We start from the raw sequence: 23,231 nt of genomic DNA on the forward strand, positions 1-23,231 counted from the left end.
CTCCTCAAAGGCAATGCAGCGTAGTGCCCTCAGAGTGGTTGATGGGTCACATCGTCCTTAAACAGCCCTTTTCAATCTCTCCCAGGCATGTTCAATGGGGTTCATGTTGGGAGAACATGCTGGCCACTCCAGTCGAGCAATGTCGTTATCGTGAAGGAAGTCATTGTCATACAGCAGGATAGCTTCACCTTGCCACACTTGCTGGACAGTGTGTCTCAGGTATTCACCCTGACCAGGTTGCCTCCAAATATGTCTCTGACGATTGTCTGATTGAAGGCATATGCGACACATGTTGGTGAATAGAAAGTGATGCCAATCCTGAGTGGTCCATTCGGCATGTTGTTGAGCTGCATGGTGTTGTGGTTGCAAAGATGGACCTTGCCATGGATGTCGGGAGTGGAGTTGCGCATCACACAGCCTATTGCGCACAGTTTGAGTCATAACACAACGTCCTGTGGCTGCACAAAAAGCATTATTCAACATGGTGGTGTTGCTGTCAAGGTTCCTCCGAGACATAATCTGTAGGTAGCGGCCATCTGCTGCAGTAGCAGCTCTTAGCCAGCCTGAACGAGGCATGTTGTTGACAGTTCCTGTCTCTCTCTCTCTGTATCTCCTCCTTGTCCAAACAACATCGCTTTGGTTCGCTCCAAGACACCTGGACACTTCCCTTATTGAGAGCCCATCCTGGCACAAAGTAGCAATGCAGACACAATTGAACCATGGAATTGACGGTCTAGGCATGATTGAACTACAGACGACACAAGCCATGTACCTCCTTTGTGCTGGAATGACTGGAACTGATTGGCTGTCGGACCCCCTCCGTCTAATAGTCACTGCTCGTGTTTGGTTATTCACATCTTTGGGTGGGTTTAATGGCATCTCTGAACAATCGAAAGGACTGTGTCTGTGATACGTTATCCACAACCGAGCAACCGGGATGATGCAAAACTATTTTTGATGTGTTTATTTGTTGACTCTTCTACTAATGTACTCTCTCAGAACTTTAACAGTAAATTACACCTTGGTGCAGAATGCCTCTCTCACTGCGTCTGCACCGCAGTCGGATAATCGCCTCTTCTAAATGAACTTATAACGAAATGCAATGCTCTTTTGTAGCCCTTCTCTATTTCCTGTATAAGTCCTACCTCGTACAGGTACTGCTGATGAGCAGTATTAAAGGGTTTTATATGTTACCTTCTTTGTTGGAGGGCTACATTTCCTGGGGATTCTTCCAGTAAATCAAGGTCTGGCATCTGCCTTAACAACAGTTAATTTTGTGTGGATGTTTGCCATTAAATCGCTCTGTATGCATACTCCCAGATATTTTATTGAAATAACTGCCTCCACTGATTGTTCTGCAATCGTTTAATCTTACAATATTCATTCTTTCTGTCTATGTGTAGGCAATACGTTACATTTGTTTGCGTTCAGGTCTGATTGCCATTTCCAGCACCAAGCATCAATCCTCTGCAATTCCGGCATTTGGCTATAGTTTACTAGAATTGCGACTTCTCTGTGTACAACAGCTTCAAGCACAAAAAGCCTCATGAAGCTTCCAATGTTACCTAGTAGACCATCTATGGTAATAGTTGTAACACATTCCCTTGGGGCACTCCCCAAGTTACTTTATGGCTCCAGACTTATCTCCATTGAGAATGACACACTGTGTTCTGCTTGGTAGAAACACTTCAGTCCAATCACACAGTTGGTCCAACGTTGTGTACACTTGTATTTTGTTCAATAGGCAGCATTGCAAAACCGTATCAAATGCCTTACAGATATCAAAAAATTTGGAACTCACCTGGATACCGATATCTAGCGCCTTTCGTAGCTCATGGACAAACAAAGTGAGCTGATTTTCAGTCAGTTGTTGTTTTAAGAACCCAAGTTAATTCCTGCAGAGGAGATTTTCAGTCTTCAGAAATGATGCAGTTCATGAACATAAAATGTATCCCAAAATTCTACAAGAGACTTACTTCAGAGATTTTGTGCATCTGTTTGACAACCCCTCTGGAAAATTGAAATGATCTGTTCATTTTTCCAATCATCAGGAATAGTTCAATCCTCCAGAGAGCTGTGGTACCTCCTGCTAGAAGAGCACGTGTACTTTTGTATACTCAATGTGGAATCATTTTGGTATTCCGGCAGGTCCAGTGGGCTTATCTCTGCTGAACACTTTCATTTGCATTTTTACCCCACAGTCACTTATTTCGATATCGGCCATTTGCCATTCATGCAGCAGCAGAAAGGAGGTACTACAGTGCGATCTGCCTCTGTGAAACAGTTTTGGAAAAGATGTTTGGCCCTTTTCGTGTCGTCATCCATTTCAATGCCATTATGATCACAGTGTGTCTGGACAGATAGCTGCAGTCCAGTTACTGATCTAACATGGTCACAGAGTGTCTGGATGGTCTAGTTAGTGATTTAACATAAGGTGAAAACCTCTTAATGATTTTATATTAAGTCAGCAGACAGAATTTTAGTTTTGAATTCAGTGAACACTTCTTGCATGGCTCTCTTCATGCTATCATTGGCTTCATTTAATTTTTGGTATTGGCTGTGGCTGGATTCTAGTATTGTTAAATCTGTATCTGTTTTAGTTAGGTGATTGTTGTGTGTTACTAAATGGTCTGCAAATGTAATGTGGAGCTGTTACTTTTTTAGGGTTCTGAGGTGTTCTGAATATCTTGTCTTCAAGATCCTGTATGTTTACCATATGTATACTGTCTGGCAAGAGTTGCATAAGTTGCTATTTACCAGATCGATTGACTGTGTGTGTTGGTGTTTCCGGTGTTATGAGTTTTTTTTCTATGTTGTGTTGTTTGCTCTGTATCTTATTTGTTGCCTATGTGAACTATTTTATTATTGTAGGTCAGTATGTAGTGTTTTGTTTTGTGTGTGGATTCTTGCTCTGTTATGTCCTGTGTATAGTCATTGTCTGTGATGGGTTCTTCTTTGTTGTTGTTACTGATGTGGCGCAAGATTTTGTGTGCATGTTGCTTGTTCATTCACTGTTCATTTGCATATTTTATGCTTTAATCTTTACACCCGTTTGGTCTCATAAGCATTCTCCACTGCTTTTTGTTTTTGTATGTAGTTATGTTTGTTTATGAGTGTTCTGTTTAACGTGTCTAGCATGAATCTGAAGCAAGCTTTTTTTTGTGTGTCCGTTAGTAGTTTGATTGATTGTGAATAGTGTTACTTGTGGTTGTGGGTTTTCTGTATATTGTAGGATTGTGTGTTGTTACTATAATCAATCCACAACTTGTACCAGAAACTTGCTAAAGAAGAAAACTTCCTGACACAGAAGCCATTAGCAGAAGGAAAGGGAATTATAAATGACTACACCACACTGTGCAGTGGTACAATATTTAACACGTTAAAGGAACTATATTAAAAAAAAAAGATTATTCACACACACACACACACACACACACACACACACACACACACACACACACACACACACACACACACACAGACAGACAGACAGAGAGAGAGAGAGAGAGCAATTTATTAACTTGCAAATGAATGATTTTTCACTCTGCTGAGTATATACACTGACTTGAAACTCCCTAGCAGTTTAAAACTGTGTGCTAGACTGGCTCTTGAACATGGGACCTCCACAATAAGTCACAGGTTTGAGTCCCAGTCCAAAACAAAGTTTTATTGTGCTAGAAAGTTACAACGAAATGTTGCTGCAGTTTAGATTTACTTTTACTTTTGCAAATACTCAAGATAGACATGTGTACATTATTTGTATTGAATTATTAGCAAGTGAAAGCCTGAAACCTACAAAATTACATCTACTTACAAGGCGTGCTTCTTATTTCACTATATCGAGCGAGCTGGTGCAGTGGTTGGTGCACTGGTCAATCATTCAGGATGACAACAGTTGAAATCTCCATCCAGCCATAAGGTTTCTGCGATTCCAATGAAAGGGCACAGCTGATTAACTTTGTCATCATTCCCTAATCTATGCTTCTGCTTCATCTTGTAAGGTGCCTCTTACGTGAGGAAGACATTTTTACCAGTTTTTTATAAATTATTGTCTCTTATTGATGTATTTACGATAGTTAGGAAGTGCTGTAGTCCGTAGCCGGCCATGAGTTGGAGAGCATTTCCCACGCTGGCTTGCTAGGTGATGAAGTGACCATATGTCGCGTGTAGTGGGGTGGGGCTCGGCGCTGGACCGTAGCAACAAGCGTCAGCCTGGGAAATATACATGACCGGAAGTACAGCCATCTTGGCGCCAAAGTCACTGATTTTGTTTATTTATATTTCATAATTAAAGTAATTTATGACAACATGAATACTAGGAGGAGTCACAGGATGTTTAAAACTATTTATCGTAATTTTGCCTCATTAAAATTTACACTCGTTCATTAACAAATGCATATCTTAGTAAGTACGAACTTGATCGGAAATCCACGAACTGTGACGAAACTAGTAAGAGATACGGACTGCGCACCTAAGTCGGCAGTCAGCGTTAAGAGCTCTTCCTGTCTTGTTCGATGGTAGCCGTGCTCTTGGTTATGAGTAGTTTGTGACATGAGTGTTTCTTTATTGATCTAATAGGAATAAAAGTTATATTACTGCATTCTGAATGTTAATTTCGAGTAAATAGATACCCCAAAGTTGATCGACAGCAATTTCAGATATCCAATGTGCCAGTGAAGAATCTGCACGGGACAGCATTTACGAGAGCTGCACCGCGCACGGGTAGGAGGAAATCCGACGACACGACCCACCAAGACGGATCAAGGAAGGTCGACTTACACTCACAAATTCCAGGTGGAAATGCTGATCAGTTATACTGTCGTTACGTCACATATACCACTCTCTACGGACTCGCGGCTAAGCTGAGTAATAACAGTGTCAGTTTAGAAGTGAGGGGATCTTGCAGTCTCTAATGTCCTCATTGATGGGACACAACCCTAATCTTCATTTCTCCTATTTCAAATTTTTTGAATGGCTATTGGCATCCTTGAAAATCCAAAAAGGTCTGTAGAATCACGTAAAATGGTCAATAAGCTGCACTTACGAGTATCATGTAAAGGATCTTGCTTAATTGCAGAGGTTTACAAGCAGTATATTGTAGGTGAAGCTCTTGTAATGCCAGTTGTAGTAAGAGTGATGAAATTATTCTGGACTGACAATTATTAGACAAATCAAACAAAAATCCACTTTTAAGTGATACAGCAGCTAGACTGTTAACAATGACCAATATGAGCAAATTAATGTAAGTATGGAAGGAAATTCAAAATTTGTAATTCAGTTGGATGAATCAGTGGTGCTACATACCTTTTACAGTTGGTGGCATATGTCAGATATTGTTAAGCTAAAAGTATGCATGAAGATTAACTATCACCTCCAAAAAATTGAAAAAGGATGAGTGCTAACGCAAAACTTCTACAACAAAAAATCAATGCCAAGAGAGGCAAAAATTCAACACTACAATACTGTCATAAAACCAACAATCCTCTAAACAATTGAAACGCTAACCCTTAACAGAAAACAACAACTTGAAGACATCAAAAAAGAAGATGTAAAGATCATCAGGTAAATTCTAGGAGGAAGACGTACCCAAGATGGTTATAGGCTACAATCAGTTAAAACAAAAGAAAAGTTTTCTAAAATCGAAATTGATTTTAGAGAAAGCTGAATGAAATTCTTTGGTCATCTCAGCTGACTACCAGAAAATTGTTTGACAAAGAGAATAATGAATTACGTATCCTCACTTAAGAATTCCACACCTTGGCTAGATGAAATTTGAAAGGACACAAATAATGCAAACATAAGACCTGCCAACATTCTAAAAAGAGAGAACTTAAGGCACAAAGTAAACAAATGGTAAGTTAAGTCAGGGCAACCAAAAGAAAACAGTACAGACCAGTGGTCAGATGAGTGTAAACGAGCATTTTCAGAAAGAATGAAAGACTATTGGAACAACTCAAAGAAATATTTAGTTATTTGGTTAACCTCTTCCATTTCTGAGGAGAACTTGCCAATAATAATAATAATAATAATAATAATTCTGTTTGGCTCAATGGGTTAGTGCAGCTCTTTCACTTGGATGCCACTGTGTCTTGACCTATTCCAGTAACCCTGTCAGGGAAAAGTGAAGTACAGTTTAGAATGGAATCTGGACCAGAGAGGGGAAAGTTATGTTAAAGGCAGGCTGAAATATTTCGTGTTCAGACAAGAATTCGGTCTCACGACCTTTCAATTTTGAGGCCCATGCTTTACCTCCTGGTCACCAGCTGTGACATCAAACTGATTAAAAGTCATGCACTTAACAGTTGTCACTTCTCAAACTTTTATGATAAAATGGAATTGAATTTCAGCACACTTTTATTGCATATGGAAATATAATGGCCGTCAAGAGGAAGAGCTCTGAAAAGGCTCTTGAGAGTTAAAAAATGAAGTACAGTGAAACGCCTATTTTATTATTTTATGTTTTTGTGCAGTGCAGACTTGAAAAACACAAAACTGAAGAAAATTCGGAACTGAGGAAAATGTTAAAACCTCCTAAATAAGAGCAAAAACATGTAATTGGCATGTAGGACAAAAAAATCATAATTCTCTCCAGTAAATTGTATAAAATCTGTACAAGAAAAAGAAATTAAATTTGCAATACAATCTTTATACAATAATTTGTGGTAATGAATTTCACCAGTTCTTAAAAAATTAAAGCAACTAGAAACTTATAAATAATTTGAAATTGGTACCTGGGTACAAGATAATTGTGCTACTCTCCGACATGCTACGACCACAAATTTTATGTCAAAACATGCATTTTTGAGAGCGCCTTTCTTTGTGCCCACACAAAAAAAGCAAAAAACTTATTAACATGGTGAATTAAACTTAAAACTGTAGAGTACGGTGAAAGGTGTCAGAATCTAACGTGGGGGCGGGGAGTTGTGCGTTTTCCTTCTGTAGCTAATGGTAGTGCAACATACTCTGGTGACCAGTGACCTCTAGTGTAGTGCTTGCAAACTTTTCCTTGTCTTGTGCCGAGTAGTTGAACTGGAGTGTTTTATATTATTTTCAATGCACACCGTTTGCACTTTGAACTCACTTGCTGTAGTGTAAACATAGCAGATTTTGTGAAAGACTGTATATACACAAAAGTTTTACTTAATGTGTGGTATTTATATATACCAATGAATATGAAATAAAAACACCATTGAGGACTGCAACAAAGATGATCAAACCTTTGCACAACTGTTCACTGAACACTTCCTGTTAATCGTGGTGCTACTCACAGAAAATGAAGTACCCTATGTTGGCTGTATTCAGTAGAGGCACAATACGTTGCGGATTCTGTCAGCAGGCTTTGAGGAGAACTAGTGTAAGTAAAATTAATGCACAGTAGTGAATGGTGTACGAGTTATAACTATACAAATTAAACATCACTGGAAGCCGTGGTCACACAAATTGCTATACACTGATCATGTCAGTCGTACTTCGGAACAAGCTGCCAAGTGAGCTTGTAGTTTATCACTCTATATACTAGAAGTCACTGCATTAGCATGATTCACCATGCTATCCAGCTGTTGGCGGCAGATGGAAAACAAGCATCCGAGGTGATGTAAACTGGCAGTTTTCAACAGTTTCACAGTTTTCAGTTTATGTCATCATGTGGGCTATAGATTTTTGCAACTTTTGAGAGGAACGTAAAATGGAAGCACCCTCAGAACTGCGTGTTTTAAGGTAAATTTGTGGCAGTAGTGTGTTGGGAAATGGCTCAATTACCTCATACATCATTAGCAGTTACATACATTACAGTATCACTAGTGGCTAAACCCACTTTTTTTCCTAATAGATTTATTATGTGACATAAAATTTTGAGATTTCTTTCTTTTTTTGTTTATAGATTTGCTATTTGGTTATGTCATTTGACATATGATTGTTGGTAAAGTTGCTACCTAGGAGAAAAAGAATGAACTTCACACACTGACTTTGATTTATAGCTTCTGTGCCTGTTTTTATAATCTAGTACTTTAGGAATTTCAAATGTTTTGTAGGCTAAGGTCTGTAAACTTATTTAGTGTGGTGTGCTGGTTGCACAAGTCGCCAGCCAATGGGAGCTCATTCAGACGCTTCACTTCATTTGTAAAATATAGAGGATAACAATTTTATAATGTTTTTATTTATTCATTTATCTGCCCAGAGGTCATCATATAGTGATACTGGACACTCACACTGATAATATAAGTATACTTTTTCCAAACTCAGGATGGCTGGACAGAGTAAACTCCCTCCTCTCAAATATGGGGTCAGTGTCTTAAAAACTGCACGTTCTTATTTGACTGGTCCTTGTACATTGCTCTTTGATATAAACATGGTTTTGCTCTTCATCAGTGCTACAAGAAATAAAAACCAATGATGACTCTGGAACTATGATCATGCTGCGATATCCTTCGTATTAACTCCAGCCTGTTCCCAAAACTGACTCTAGGCACTAAACAGGCAACTGTTTTGCATGCTCATCTTTACATTCTCCCATCACACTACCTGAAAAGCTGAATTAGCATCATCCCATGATGAGTGAGATATTGCACTCGTAAGAGTGACAAGACATTACTGTTGTGCACAGTAGATCCTGGCATATGATTTTCCTGTAAAAACATCACATTGTCATCTTCTATTGTAATATGACAGGGTGTTGTAGCTGTCCCCTTCCATTATTAACTGCTACTCTGAGTCCTCTATGAGATCTTGGATTGTTTAGTATGAATTTCTTATGAAGAACATTTTACCTGCCTTTTTAGAAAGATGTAATCTTTTTCATTTCCTTGGGCAGTTTATCATACCATTTTATTCCATGATAGAATGATAGAAAACACAGTTTGAATTTTTGTTTTTCCTTCAATACCAAAATGGATTATTGGAATCCATGGTTAGCGTATATCACCAAAATCACAAGGAACAGAGTGCACTGAAACACACTGCACTTGAAACTGTCAGAAGAAACCGACTTATGAAGAAATGGCACATCATTTTTTCCACACATCAACTGGGGTATTAAGGCTAAATGATTTAACATCAACCAGTGATAGCAGTGATGGTGTTGATGTCACTGAAGAGTCATATGTAGTCATTCAGCAAAAAATTGACTGCAGCAGAAACTGCAGCATCAGCTACTTGAGGTACACTGGATTCTTAACTCTTCGTCTCGGAAATTTTTAATAAGTACAAAATCGGTGATTGAATTAAGCTTTATATTAGTGGCTGTTGCAGGAGGAGGAGTCATATCCAAATACAAGGGTTGGAACTTAAATAGTGGCAACTATTTATTCACAACTGATACAAAAGAGTTACTTGTTTGCACCTGTTACTGTCCTTCAAAGTAGTCACCAGCGTTGTGTAGAACCCATTGCCAGGGATGTGGAAGGCGTAGTATACCGTTAGTTCCTTTTCTGTTGATGGTGCGAATGGAGCGGTCTACTGCTTGTCGAATCCCTGGAACGGTTCTGAAGCGAATGCCACAAAGTGGTTCCTTCATCTTCGGAATCAAATCAAAGTCACAAGGACTTAAGTCTGGGGAGTATGGTGGATGGTACAGTACTTCCCAGTCCCATCGACCGATAAGGGCAGCCACAGCTTGTCGTGCAAAATGATGCGAGGGTTGCACAGAAAGTGTCGCCGCTTCTTTCGCAAAGCTGGTCGCAGGTGATGCTCCAAAAACGAACGGGAATATTGTGCATGGATGCTCTGCAATGGAGGAACGTAATGCATTAAGATAACACCATCACAGTCTTACACGAGAATCACCATAACTTTAGACCGCTCCATTTGCTCCATCAACAGAACAGGCTCTGCTCCAACCCTTGTACAAATCATTGGTGGTGTTCCACAGTGTATCGGCATCTTCAGCTTTCAGGGGAAGTATGCAGAAGTAATTATCTTTAACTCAGCAATTAGTACATCCCATCCACTTAAAATATCTATATTTAATCTATCAATTGTGTAATGGAATATTTACCATGTGTAATTGAATGTAACTTGATAACTTAACTGCACTCTGCAGCAGTATTGCTGCATGATAATGAAGGCATATTGCTGTAGATATATGAACTTGAATTCTCTTCCTTATAAATGTTGATTATTCACAAGAGAGATAATTTTTCTTCCTGTAGAAAACACGTTGATAACGTGATGATGGCTTGAATGATGTATTACTGACAACAGGATAATATGTAACATGCACCACAATAATGGATACACTTGAATTCTCTGCCTTATAAATGTTGATTCTTCACAAGAGAGAGAATTTTTCTTCCTGTAGAAGACACGTTGATAATGTGATGATGGCTTGAATGATGTATTACTGACAACAGGTTAATATGTAACGTGCACCACAATAATGGATCACTATGTTGTAGACATTGTTTATTCCAAGTGTTGAGTCAACAGTGGGTATATTAGTGTACAGGTTGCTCCATATTTTCAAGATGTGTCTAAAAATCTGAGGTCATTGTTCACTCATGAAACAATATATCTGTAGATAAGCCATTCGTTGAATGCCATAGTACTCCAAAGGGAGACAAAATGACGTAAAAGGCAATATCCTATGTGACAGCAAACATTCAGGTGGATTTCTAGACATGCTACATTCTATCTCCAGAAGAGATAAAGATAGGAGTCCAGTGTTTTGTCATTGAGTAGGTTGGTTTTCCAAGACAGTGATTTTGCAGATATATCAAAATGGCCAATTTTGTGAGTACGATGTGAAACCACAGAATTTAGCCTTGACAGCTATCAAGAATTAGTGTTACACTGGGGTGAAAATCTGCTAGCAGCACTCACAGGTGTTGAAAAGGTGTGGCAATAATAGTAACTTTTCAAGGCAGCAAGCTGTTGCCATGAGGTCCTTAAATTTGAGCACCTTCAGATGAAGAGGAAACCATGGCTGTATACCAGACAGCAAAGAAGTGAAGTAGTACTGACAAAATTCAGGAGTTGTAATATGACAGCAAGGATCACACACTAAGTAGTGCCTATACAAATCTAGAAAAAGTATTCAACCGTCAGCTATTGTACACCTGTTGTCGTCATCGCATTTGTTAGTTAGGTTTCAGGAGCTGGTTTGATTTGCTGATTGGGTGCAACTTCTTATCCAGACATGGTGTTTCTAAGAAAATTTAGAGAAATCTGAAAAGAAGGTGTACATAACTTACAGCAGTGAAGAGCCTGGATAATGCCCATTCTTGAATTTCTTAAACATTACCTTTCTATGCAGAAACAACAGACGGGCGGTAATCAAGAACTTTTTTTTTAAGCAGCATTCAAAAGAACAGGATACTGTTTTGTATACCAGACGATGTAAGTGTTTAATGATAAAGGTACTGTACTCATTTAAAATATACCTCTTTCAACATCAGTTTCAGTTATCTCATGGGGAGAACAACTCTTTCAGATTTTTTGTACTGTAAATGTGTGACTGAGCCATGAAAGCACTGTATTGTGCTTTTCTATTTGTGCATTAGCTGAATGTTCATTCTCACAAAAGATGAACTGAGAAACGGTATGTAAACCAATACCCAACAGAATTAAACATTGTGTAAACTATGGGTAACCTCAATGTATTTGGTGAATCATCAAGCAGTCTTCTAATGGAGAGTAGATTTGCACATCTTGTGTGTGTTTTCTAAAGCAAAAATTTTGCTATTTGGTAAAATATCTGTAGTTAAGAGTCATGTTACAGGAAGGCAATTCTTCTGGAAAACCTAATTCTCAGGGAATTACCTTTTACCTGGAAAAATCAGGGAAATCTCTGGGAATTTTAGGAATTTCATAAAATCTCAGGGAACTCTGCATTTTTAACCTAGCACTGAAATTGAGTTTTATTAATCACACATTTTTTAATACTTAATATCACAAATGGTGTTAATTATTGTAAATATTATTCCATAAAATTATTGATGTCTAAAAACTGTGGTTAAATTACTGTTTATGGCTAGTACACAGCTCAACTGAGAAGAAAGAAAAGATATTATTGTGATATGATCCCCCTCGCCACCTTCACCCTGTTTGCCATTAACTTCTCAGGAGCTTCTTGACACCATCTTGCTCCTCATACGTGGAATTCTCATGGATTTTTTTTACAAGTTTGAGTAGCCACCCTGTTTTAGCATACATAGCTGTGTGTGTTTTTTATCAGATTTTAAAACTTAGATTAGAAACTCTGTCCAATCAGGGTAAAGCTAATAGTAGATCTGGGAATAAAAATGTCCCATGGCAGTGCTTAATACAATCTTACCAGGTATATAATTTATGGTAACTTATGAGTAAAAGTGACAGCTCGCTGAATAGTGGAGGCATTGAGTCATCAGCAGGCATGTAAATTACATGATGGCAGCTGAATACACTGTTGGCAGTGCAGTTCTGCAGCTTGACTGGAGTGAGGAATTGTGTCGGGTGGAGTGAATGAGGGGAGAAAAGAGGCAGGAAGGGGGGGGGGGGGGGAGAGTTGGTGAAGGGTATCTGATGACAGTAGGAGGGATAGAATGGAAATGCAGAAGGGAGAGGCAGCAGATGCATAGGGTAAAAACGTTACATAGGTGCCAGTACTGGTGATCCCATGCGGCATATGACAGCGATGTTGAGAAATAGGCAGGGAGGAAGTGAAATAACATAAAGTGAGAGTTAAGAGGGTGTAGGTGCAGGGTAGTGGATTTAGTGTACTGGGGTAGGGAAGAAGTGGACATGAGGCAAGGGTCTAGTGGAGGTTGAAGCCTGGAATACTGTGGAAATGATTGGTGTGTTGTGCAAGGACATCTCCCATCTGCTTAGCTCAGAGAAGCTCATGTTGAGGGGAAGGATCTAATGGCATATGTTGTGAAGCAGCCTTTGAAGTCTAGTGTGTTGAGCTCTGCGGTATGTTCTGCCACTGTGTGGTCAACTCTGCTCTTTGCAACCGTGTGGCAGCAGCCTTTCATTCATATGGACAGGTGGTTGGTGGTCATGTCCATGTATAATGCTGTACAGAAATTGCTGAAAAACTGGTATTTGACATGACTGCATTCACAGGTGGTCCTGGCCCTGGTGGGATAGGATATGCCTATGGAACGAGTAGAACAGGGTATGCTGGGTGGGTATTTAAGACAGCTCTTACACTATGGTCTTCCATAGACAGACAACAGAAGTGGCAAGGGATTGGAAGTGGTTGTGGGATAAGGATGGATACAAGGATATTACGTAGACTGAGTGGGCAGCTGAGTACCACTTTGTGAAGTGAAGTGAGGTGAGGAAAGGTTTGTGAGGAGGTTGGTGGCGGCCGGTTAGGATATCTTTCATATCTGGGCACAGTGGTATATAAGATAGACCTAGTGAATGATACGTTTTAGTTGATACTGTCCAGGATCATATTGGGTGATGGGCGCTGCGTCCTCCTCCACTGCTGCTGCTTGGGAAGATTAGGGGTATTGAGCATATGGCAGGGTAAATGTGCCTGTGGAATAGATTCATTGGATAGTGCATGCCTGTGTAAGCCTTTAGTGTAGTAGGTAAGGGAATTGTCGACACAGCACGTACAACGTGTGTGTGACCAGAATGATTGATGTGTGATTTTGGCGGGGAATGGATGACTGCTATAGAAATACAGGCACCATTGATGGGTGGTGGACTTTGTATGGACCACTGTGCGATTTGCAGGGGGGGATGGGGGGATTTCCCCCTCTCTGCATCAGACCATCCCCTCCTCTGGTTTTAGTTTATGCTTCCCAACCTGGGATTTTTATTTCCCACCCACTGGAGTAAAACTTTACATATAATTTAAATTTGTGGAGCCGAACACTGAAAATTTTTAATATAGTCTTACTATTAATACTATTAATATGTTTGCTTATTAATTTTGAAAAAGTGTTATCTAGTAGTTATTGTTGTTGTCTTCAGTCCAGAGACTGATTTGATTCAGCTCTCCATGCATATAGTAGTTAAGCATTTCAAAATGTTTAGAACTAAATCATCACTATCATGTTGTCATTGGTGCTTTCGTCTAAGGTGCGTCATCCGTTTACTTGCGGGATTGCGAGGAAAGTAATGTGGCAGTCATACCGCAGCAGCCGTACCACAGAGTTGGGTGAGCTGGGAGCTGAAATTCCCACCCCAGACTCTGACACAGGGTGGTGACCGGCCCGGTACCTGTGCGAACATTTACTGTTAGGCCACCTTTTGGCAACAGTATGGCACAGACTAACACTCCTGGGACGAAAGCACAAAGTAGTGCGAAGTGCGCAACGGTACTGGTCCAACTTGATTGGACGGTCTGACCTTGCTAACCTTGATCCACGTGGGTGGAGCTTAACACAGGTTCCCCAGCATCACGTACTCCAAATTAATTGGTGCCGTTCATTCGTTGACTCGTGTCTGCGAAACACACCGCGATCTTCACACGTTCGTGCTTCAGTAGCTTCATTAGTGAGTTGAGTGCGTCCGGGCCTGTAAGAACTACGGAGTTTTAGGATGTCATTCAAACAAAGCAAATTTCTGATTTTCTTAAGAGCAGTGCATTACCTGATACGTGTACAGATCCTGACAGTCAGGATACTAACAGTGGTGCTAAAAGAGTTAAAATAGACCGTGATTGTAAAAAAGAAAACGTTAATGATGGTGCTAATACAGGAGAAGAGACTGAATCTCCTGTGACTGAAAACTGTGACACGTCTCAAGGTAGGAATGGGAATAACAGTACTCTTGAGATTATAGTAGGAAATTGTGTTGCCTTATCACGTTTTCAAAACTGGCAAATGACTAAGCCGTGGCTGTCCGTAAATGACAAAAACTTAGTAATATGCACAGTGTGTTCACAAGTTCGTGAACTTAAGGTGGAAAGCAGTGAACGTGTGTGTATCGATAATGCGTTTTTAGCTGGTGTTTCTGCTAATAATGCCAAAAAACTAAATGATAAAATCGGGGATCATGCAAAGTGCAAATCACACATGAAGTGCGTAGGAATCATGAATATAAAAGAAAAGAAAAGTTTAGAAAAATGCGTCATTGAAGTGCAAAGTTGTGGGGAAAGTGGCATCAAGAAACATTAATCGCAACTGATTGTTGTTCAGATCTGCATATGTAATAGCTAAACAGAAATTATTGTTCAAATCGTATCCTGCAGTAATCGAACTACAAAAGCTTAATGGTTTATCAGTCGGTAATATGCTTCATTCTGACCATGCATGCTGAAATATTATGTTTGTAGCAGAAGAAAGTAAAGAATCTTGCTCACTTCCTTGTAGAATTGGGTAGAAACTTTAGTATCATGATGGAGGAAAGTACAACGGTTTCCAATAAAACTTGTTTAATAATATATATACGTTTGTCCTTTGAGGGAGTTGCTTGCTATTATTTTTTTGACATTGTTGAATTAGAAAGTGGGACAGGAGAATGCATTTTCAGCACACTGTTAGCAGCTCTTGAAAAGTATGGCATTACAAATGATGAACTAAAAAAAACACCTTGTAGGTATCGCAACAGATGATGGCTCAACAATGCTTGCACCTTACAAAGGCGTAGCCGCTCTACTGTGTAGTCATTTACATAAGGATTTAACTGTCGTTCATTGTATGAACCACAAAACGAAATTAGCTGTCCACGATGTTATGAATGATGTAGCAGATGTGTACCATATACAGGTTTTTTTAGATTCCTTGTATTCTGTGTTTTCTCGAAGTCCCAAAAATCAGAGACTACTACAAAGTGTTTCACAAGAATTATCCTCGCAGCTATTAAAACTAGGCCGTATTTTTTGCGTACGTTGGGTTGCTTCCTCATTTAATGCTGTTTGAGCTTTTCTTGAAAGTCACAGTTCTCTCGTCCATCTTTTTGAAAAACTGAGACATCATGGTTCCTGATCAACTCAGGAGAGATCTAAATTTGAAGGTTTACTAAAACATCTCACAAAGTGGCTTTTCTGATAGTGCATACGCGCAAATAGTGAGTTTCGGCATTAACATCTATTTATAAATAACTGTTTAACCATGGGTAACGCCACAGTCCAAGCTAGTAACATATATAATTATACTAACCCCATAAGACATCCCCCCCCCCCCCCCCCCCACTGGTAAAAGCACAAATCGCACACTGGTATGGACAGAGGTATAGATGGAAACATTAAAGGCCAATGCCCAGGAAAGTAGCAAGTTAAGCTGAGAAGGACCAGGTGAAACAAATGGGAGAGATGATATTGAAGCTATGGCGGGAAGAGGATAGAATGTCTTGGCTCTGAGTCCAGATCATGAAGATGTAATCAATAAACTTGAACCAGACAAGGGGTTTGGAGTGCAATGCAGGTGTCCATCACTCTGCCACAGATTTGTTTATGTATCTCCCCCTTAAAGGAGAAGCAATTGTTTGTGAGGGGGTAATTGGTTACATTTCACAAGGATTGAGGTAGTGAGTTCAGAGTCGGAAGAACATTAGTTGAGGTTGTGTTTCGAGAGTCACAAATCAATCAGTGTATTGGATGTTTGTGTAGAGCAAGGTGGTATCAGCAGTAACATGTTGGGATGCATGTGGTAATGGGGTGGTGATGGTTGAGAGTAGGCAAAGGGAATGGTTTGTATCTTTAACATGAGAGGGTAGGCTACAGGCAATTAGTAGATGTAGGTAAACAAAAGCAGGGATTCTTTTCAGTGGCGGCTCAGCAATCAGCTACAAAGGAGCATCCAGGATTGTTGGGTTCATGGATCTAAAGATTTAGAAGACAAATATGCAGCAGGTTGTTTGGGTGAGGAGGGAGATGGATCCAGGCAAAAGATTCTGTGTTGGGTCTAAAGATTTGAGTGGAAATTGGTGGTTACACTGGACTGTGGGATTGGATCACTGGCAGGACTTGAAGGTGGAGGAATTAGACAGTTGCTAGATGCCTTCTGTCAGATAATCACCACAGTTCACCATGACAGTGGTGGAGCATTTGTTTGCAGGGAGGATGCTTAAAACAGTCTTTCTTGAGGTTGGGTTTGACTGTTCTTTCTGTTGAGAGATGTGTGTTCCTGGCAATGGACTCGGGTAGGGAGAGTGAGATCCTGTTGGAGGTAAGGAATTCCTGGAATGTCACTAAAGGATGGTTAGATGGGAGAGGGGGAGGTCATGTTAGATGGTGATGTTAACTGGGAGAGGCAAGGTTCAGTGTTCACTGTGGTTGGAGAGTTTAGGAGCAAAATGGAGTTTCTACTGTTGGGATCAGGAGAGTGAGAGTGGGTCATTGACAGGTCCAATGTTATAGTAACAACTGTCAAAATTGAACTGGTGAAACATCTGACAAAAACTTATTTTTTTGTTTTGTAACTCCAAAAAGTAATATTCTTACCTAGAGATAACAGAAAAAATTTACTATAGATGGAATACTGTAAAGACATCCAGCTATATATCAGTTGATAATGGCATTATGCCGAAACAGGCGTGTCATATAAAACATTTAAAGAAGTGTATTACCTTATTGCAGATAGTTCGGAGCATTCAGTTTCATTATGTCTTATACTGACATATACTATGCTGTGGGCCAACGGAATGGGGCGGAAAAAAAAGACAGTTTTCATTTATTTCTAAGTTCAGCAGAAACAGACATTTTATATTGCAAGTTCCTTCATGTGACAAAATAGTTGAAAAGGGGATTGAAGGAAACAAGACTGTAATTAATAGGAAAATCATGTCATGTCACAACACATGAAGGTAGACGCAACTGAACAGGACAAAATGTAAATCTTCAATGAAATGATAGCAACAAACGACATTTAACAATATGAGAAGTTTCGAATTTCTAATGTTGGATTCACTTTTTCTTATCATTGAGTGTCTCCCTTTCACCCAGAGAGATAGGTGCTCCTGAGTGATTTTATTACATTACCCTTGAATAATGCTGTGTCCTCTTGTTTGCTTCTGTGTGCTCATATATATTTTCCCACACTGAATTTTTTTTGTGTCACCACATGCTAATGCCTGATAATAAAAATCACCAAGGATGCAAATACCAGCTGTGAAATCTTGTGTTGCATGACGATTTCTTCTCTCTTTGCTTCTAGATTACATCATCAATATGCTTGTAAACAGGTGTGAAAGTATACAGGAACGTATCCTGGAATCAGATAATGACTAAGTTGTGAACACAACAGAAGTACATTATTTTTGTTGATAACAAGTCTTAATGCCCATGATACATAAGAATTAGGCTAAGTAATCAAAATACAGCTGCAGTCTATACCTCCATTATATGAAGAATAGTTACTTTTAGTTGTTTCAGGTTTTGTTGAGGGATGAGCCAGTCACATGTGTTATATTTCTTGACATTCAGAATACAGGCAAACTTTTGTTCAGGTTTGCTAATGTTGGCTGCTTGTGATGTGCCAACCTGTGGTAAAAATTACTACTCCTTGTAATACAGCAATTAGTCTGGAAACTTGCCAAGAGGTGAATGGAACAATGTAAGGTCACTGTGATCAGCAGTGGTTGGCTGACTGTTGAGGTGATCATACACCACCACAATGTGTTCCAGAAATTTGCGGCTACCTAAATTATAATTAAAATTGTAAATATGTAGGATTGTTACTGAATTGACTTAAGGTGACACATGGTACATTAATCTTCAGTAACATGTATCATAAAACAAGTTGAGTATAGTAGTAAAAATATAACATTCTGACAGCTCAGACAGGTCCATCCTCTGTAAAGATTTTGGGCACATTTTCTGAATGACAACAGCTCACAGTTGTGTAAAATGTTTTTGTTACTACAATAGATGTTCATAATGTTCTCCTTTCATGAAGGATGAGAATAGCTTGGCAGATGTACAGAAGTTGAATAAAAATATGGAAACACCACAAGAAATGCATGCTTGAACATAAATGCAGATGCTAGCAAAGCCTGCAGGTGCTGCTGTTGTATTTGACCATGAACAATGCCTGTGCAATGCATTCAATAAGCTGCAAGTGCCAGTCATGATCAGAACAGTGTTTTGTGTGGTTTTGAGTGCATTATATCGGAGCTAAGTGAATTCAAAGCTAGGCAAATTATGGATGCTTGCATGGTGGCTGCTTCCACAGAAAAGGTAACCAAAGTGTTTGGTGTTCAATAGGCACCTAGGTGAAGATTTAAACTGTGTAAAGAGAAAGTGTAAAAACATCATCTGCTAAGCCACAATGTGGAGAAAAGAGTGTGTTGAGTGATAGTTATGGATAGTCATTGAAGAGGAGTGTGATGAAAAATAAGAGGACAGCCATTGTGAAAGTCATTGCAGAACTGAATGTCACACTCACGAATCCGGACAGCACCAAAACAACGTGGAGGGAGGGTCTGTAGGCTTGGAATTGTAGGGTGAGCTGGAATTCCAAAAGCACACTTCAGTGATGCAAATGCCATTAACAGAAAAACGTGGTGCTAAAGCCATAAATCCTTGGCTGCTAAGCAATGGAAGAAAGTCATTTGGTTGTAGGAGTCTTGTTTCACACAGTTTCCAACTTCTGACTGAATTTATATCTGGTGTCCACCATCCCAAGCCTATGGTGCAGATTGCTTGCTACCAAGAGTGAAACATGGCAGGGCTCCAGTCTTGATTTAGGCAGCCGTGTCATGGTATTCCATGGGCCCATAGTTAATCTGCAAGGTGGACATATCTATCAAGGATTATAGACCATTTTGGCTGACTTGGTTCATCCCATGGTACAATATTTGTTCCCCAATGATGATGATGTTTTCCAAGGCAACAGGGACCCATTTCACACAGCTCACATTATTCAGGATTTGTTTCATAAGTATTAGGATGAATAATTCCATCTCCCCTGGCCACCACAGTCAACAGAACTCATCATTATTGAGTTTTTCTGGTCTACTTTGGAGAGGATGGTGCATGGTGCATGGTTGCTCTCTATCTCCATCATTGTTACCTAAGCTTGCCAATATTTTGCTGGATGAATGGTATAAAATTCCCTTGGAGACCAAACAGGACCTGTATTTTCCGAGATGACTGGAAGCTGTTTTGAATGCCAACCATGGCCTGCACTGTATTAGGCTTGATAATGTGTTGTTTGTGGTGCTTCCATATTTTTGTGCACCCTATGTATTTTGTATCTGAAGGAAGGTTGACTATGTCATATTTGCTTTTTACCTTCAGAGGGGAATGATTATTTTGTAGATGTTGAACTGTATAAATTTTTATGGTAATATTAATGTTGTAACATTTTGTTAACTTATAAGCATACCCAGCGAGGAGCAGGGGAGAGCACTACCAGCCACATCTTAGGATAGATGCAGTCTGTACAACTGCTGAAATCAAAACTTTCCTCATTGCACATAAGCATCATGATTTCATGGCCCCTTTCAAGACTACATCACATTATGGACTACTTTTACATGTATCACCAGAATGTCTGCACTGTTCCCAAAACCATTAAGTTGCCAGTAGTTCAACTGCTATACCAGAAAAATAAAGCATAGCAGCTGATCCTATCTGCTACAATAGTTTTCTCCACTGCACAAGAGAACAGCTTTGGGGATAAAAAGAACAAGTACTAGCAATAATAAGACCATTAGATTTGAGTTCACTTTTGTTATTTGACTTCTCCATAGGAGCAGTGGTTAAGACAGTAGGAGACTCATTCAAAGGGTTTAAATCTTCTGGCCATTCAGATTTAGATTTTTCATAATTTTTGTAAGTTATTTAAGGCAAATTTATGGGTGATTATTTTAAAAAAAGAATATTGCCGATTATCTTCTCTTTGAGCATGTGCTCCGTCTCTAATTATAGCATCATTCACAGGATATTAAACATTCTTCCTTGAAGGGAATGAATAATTGAATTACCTACACATTGTTATTGTACCCTAATATCATTGTCGGAGGAAGATCAATGGTCAAGTAACATGGTTTGTAACCTCTCTACCCACTTTCAGCTGAGTCAAAGGGCATGTTCACGGGTAATATGAGGAAGTAAATACATGCTCGTTACAATTGAACTTTTGCTTTTTGAGCCAGTGTAGATGGAAAACTATTTACTATGTAGGTACCAAATGGTATCAATGGTGTTCAGATAGTGCACTGCAGGATTTGTGTTTCTAGTAGTGTTAAGTGTTGTGACTTGCTGTTAGACACCGGCACTGATACTGATATGGTGGTGTAGGGTTGAAACACAAGCATCAGTGTGCACTACAGTTGCAAACTGTCAGCCTGGGACTGGATAAGGTGAGCAGGGCTCTACTCATAAAGGTATTTTATCAAAACAACAATAGTGATCTTATCTTCCTGAGTATTGACATGAAGAACATGATTTGGAAGTTTGAATTAACTGACAATTTGGGAATTGCTCCTGGGGGAGGCCAACAGCTAATTGTGCCTCAAATTGTTGATGAAATTACTATTGCCATGGCTGAGAATGCTAGATGCAGTGTGCAGTTTTCCAGCAGTGCATGAGCTGTATTACGACAGCTGGACATTCCATGATCCACTGTTGTTCAGGCAGCACTAAAGCACTCTGTAGTGCAGTTCCAGGTTGTTCTGGATGCAGATGGTTGTCAAATTGAGCAACATTCGTAATCTGGAATGCAAACGTGGTATGCAAGTAACAAATGTTACCCTCTCAATTGGAAATTAAAAAGTGTTTCCTTCAGTGCCTTATTCATTATTTCTTTTCCATATGTCCTTGCAAATATTTACACAGAAATTTGTTGTCCTACAGTCACTCTCAAGTTGTGAAAATTTAATTATAAACACCTTGTATGTTCTTGTAATGAGATTAATACACATAATTGCAAAAATGCAAGAGGAATAATATTGTTCAGATTCCAGTTGTAACTTATTGCTAAATGGAAAAATGGACAAAAACCAAAATATCTTTGGCATTATAGTGATCAGAGGAAGTTGTTATAGAACATTGTAGAACGACACATTTGTTACTTCATGTGGGCAGTGGGAATGATGTATGTATTAAAGTGAATAAATTGAGAGTGAAATGGTGGAAACTCCAGGATGGAATAACAACAGTATGAGAAATAGAATAGATTGCTACTCACTGTAAAAGTGACCCATTGAGTTGCAGACAGGCACATTGAAAAGACTGTTATACTTGCAGCTATCGGCCAAAGCCTTCCTTGGCTAAGAAAACATTCACACATTTACGTAAGCAATCACACCTCATCCACACTCAGCCACCACCACCAGCACTTCCGACCACTTGGAGCTGCCATTGGTCACGGCTGAGTGTGCGTGAGGTGTGCTTACTTGTGTGAATGTGTGTATGTTTTCTTTGCTGAGGAAGGCTTTGGCTGATAGCTGCATGTGCAGCAGTCTTTTCATTGTGCCCGTCTGCAAATCAGGGGGTCATATTCACAGTGAGTAGAAATCTATCCTATTCCTTATATTGTTAAATTGAGAGTGATATTGATGTTGTTGTTGCAGCTTAGAAGACTAAAAAATTTCAACAGATACGCAAATATATTTGAAACAATCATATCTATGTTTATTGTTTGTTAGTGATTCTGCAAAAATAAATTAGAGTACAATTAAAAGAAGTACAATGTATCCTGAAATCTTTTACAACTAAACAATTTTCTAAATTTCCTGAGTTGTTGGTTCCTCCGTCTTTCATTTGCCACTTTTATTACTTGATCCTTTGTTTCCAGCGATCCAGATTTCAGTGGCCTGGTGGTAGTCATATGCCAAGAAGACTGCAGGATACAGTATCACCTACCCTGCTGGAAAAATTTTAAGGAGACACATTCAGACATTGAGAAACTTTCTGATAGGGTTTGTACATATATGATTTTATAGTTAAAAGATTTTGCTTCTGTTTTTCTTGTCAGTGCTCTCTAGTTGTTCCTGTTATGCTGGCTGGTTGCCATACATGCATCTTGTATGGCAAAACTTAGATGAAGTTTTTTTTTAAATTAGTAATAATTCCGTGTAATATACAGGTGATGCATGCTATCACTTCCATGTACCTTACAACTACATTTTAGTAAATACATTTCTGCTTTATAAATCTCAGTTGCTTGTGGTTTAGGAAGATGTGCTTATTTGGACAGAAGACTTTGGGAAGAGGCCTAATACTATGCTATTCTATGCTTTTTATTCTCCCCCCCCCCCCCCCCCTCTACACACACACTCTCTCTCTCTCTCTCTCTCTCTCTCTCTCTCTCTCTCTCTCTCATTGCACAGCTCTGTGTAATAGTGCAGCCATCAGTTGGATTGTTTTGTACAAATGCTTTTAAATTCTCCATAACAGTAAGATAAGTAAA

At 39.3% G+C, this 23,231-nt stretch overlaps 1 protein-coding gene across 4 annotated transcripts in view; it reads left to right on the forward strand.

Moving 5' to 3' along the window:
• The window catches only part of LOC126480916 (uncharacterized), a 331,145-nt gene that overhangs the window by 83,235 nt on the left and 224,679 nt on the right, over positions 1-23,231 (forward strand). For all 4 annotated transcript variants that reach the window (XM_050104327.1, XM_050104351.1, XM_050104343.1 and 1 more), the window contains exon 12: positions 22,617-22,740. In XM_050104327.1, the coding sequence (XP_049960284.1) occupies positions 22,617-22,740 (124 nt within the window). The remainder of the gene's footprint in view (positions 1-22,616; positions 22,741-23,231) is intronic.

Source organism: Schistocerca serialis, chromosome 1, assembly GCF_023864345.2.
Source record: "Schistocerca serialis cubense isolate TAMUIC-IGC-003099 chromosome 1, iqSchSeri2.2, whole genome shotgun sequence".
In the NCBI taxonomy this organism is placed as follows: domain Eukaryota; kingdom Metazoa; phylum Arthropoda; class Insecta; order Orthoptera; family Acrididae; genus Schistocerca; species Schistocerca serialis.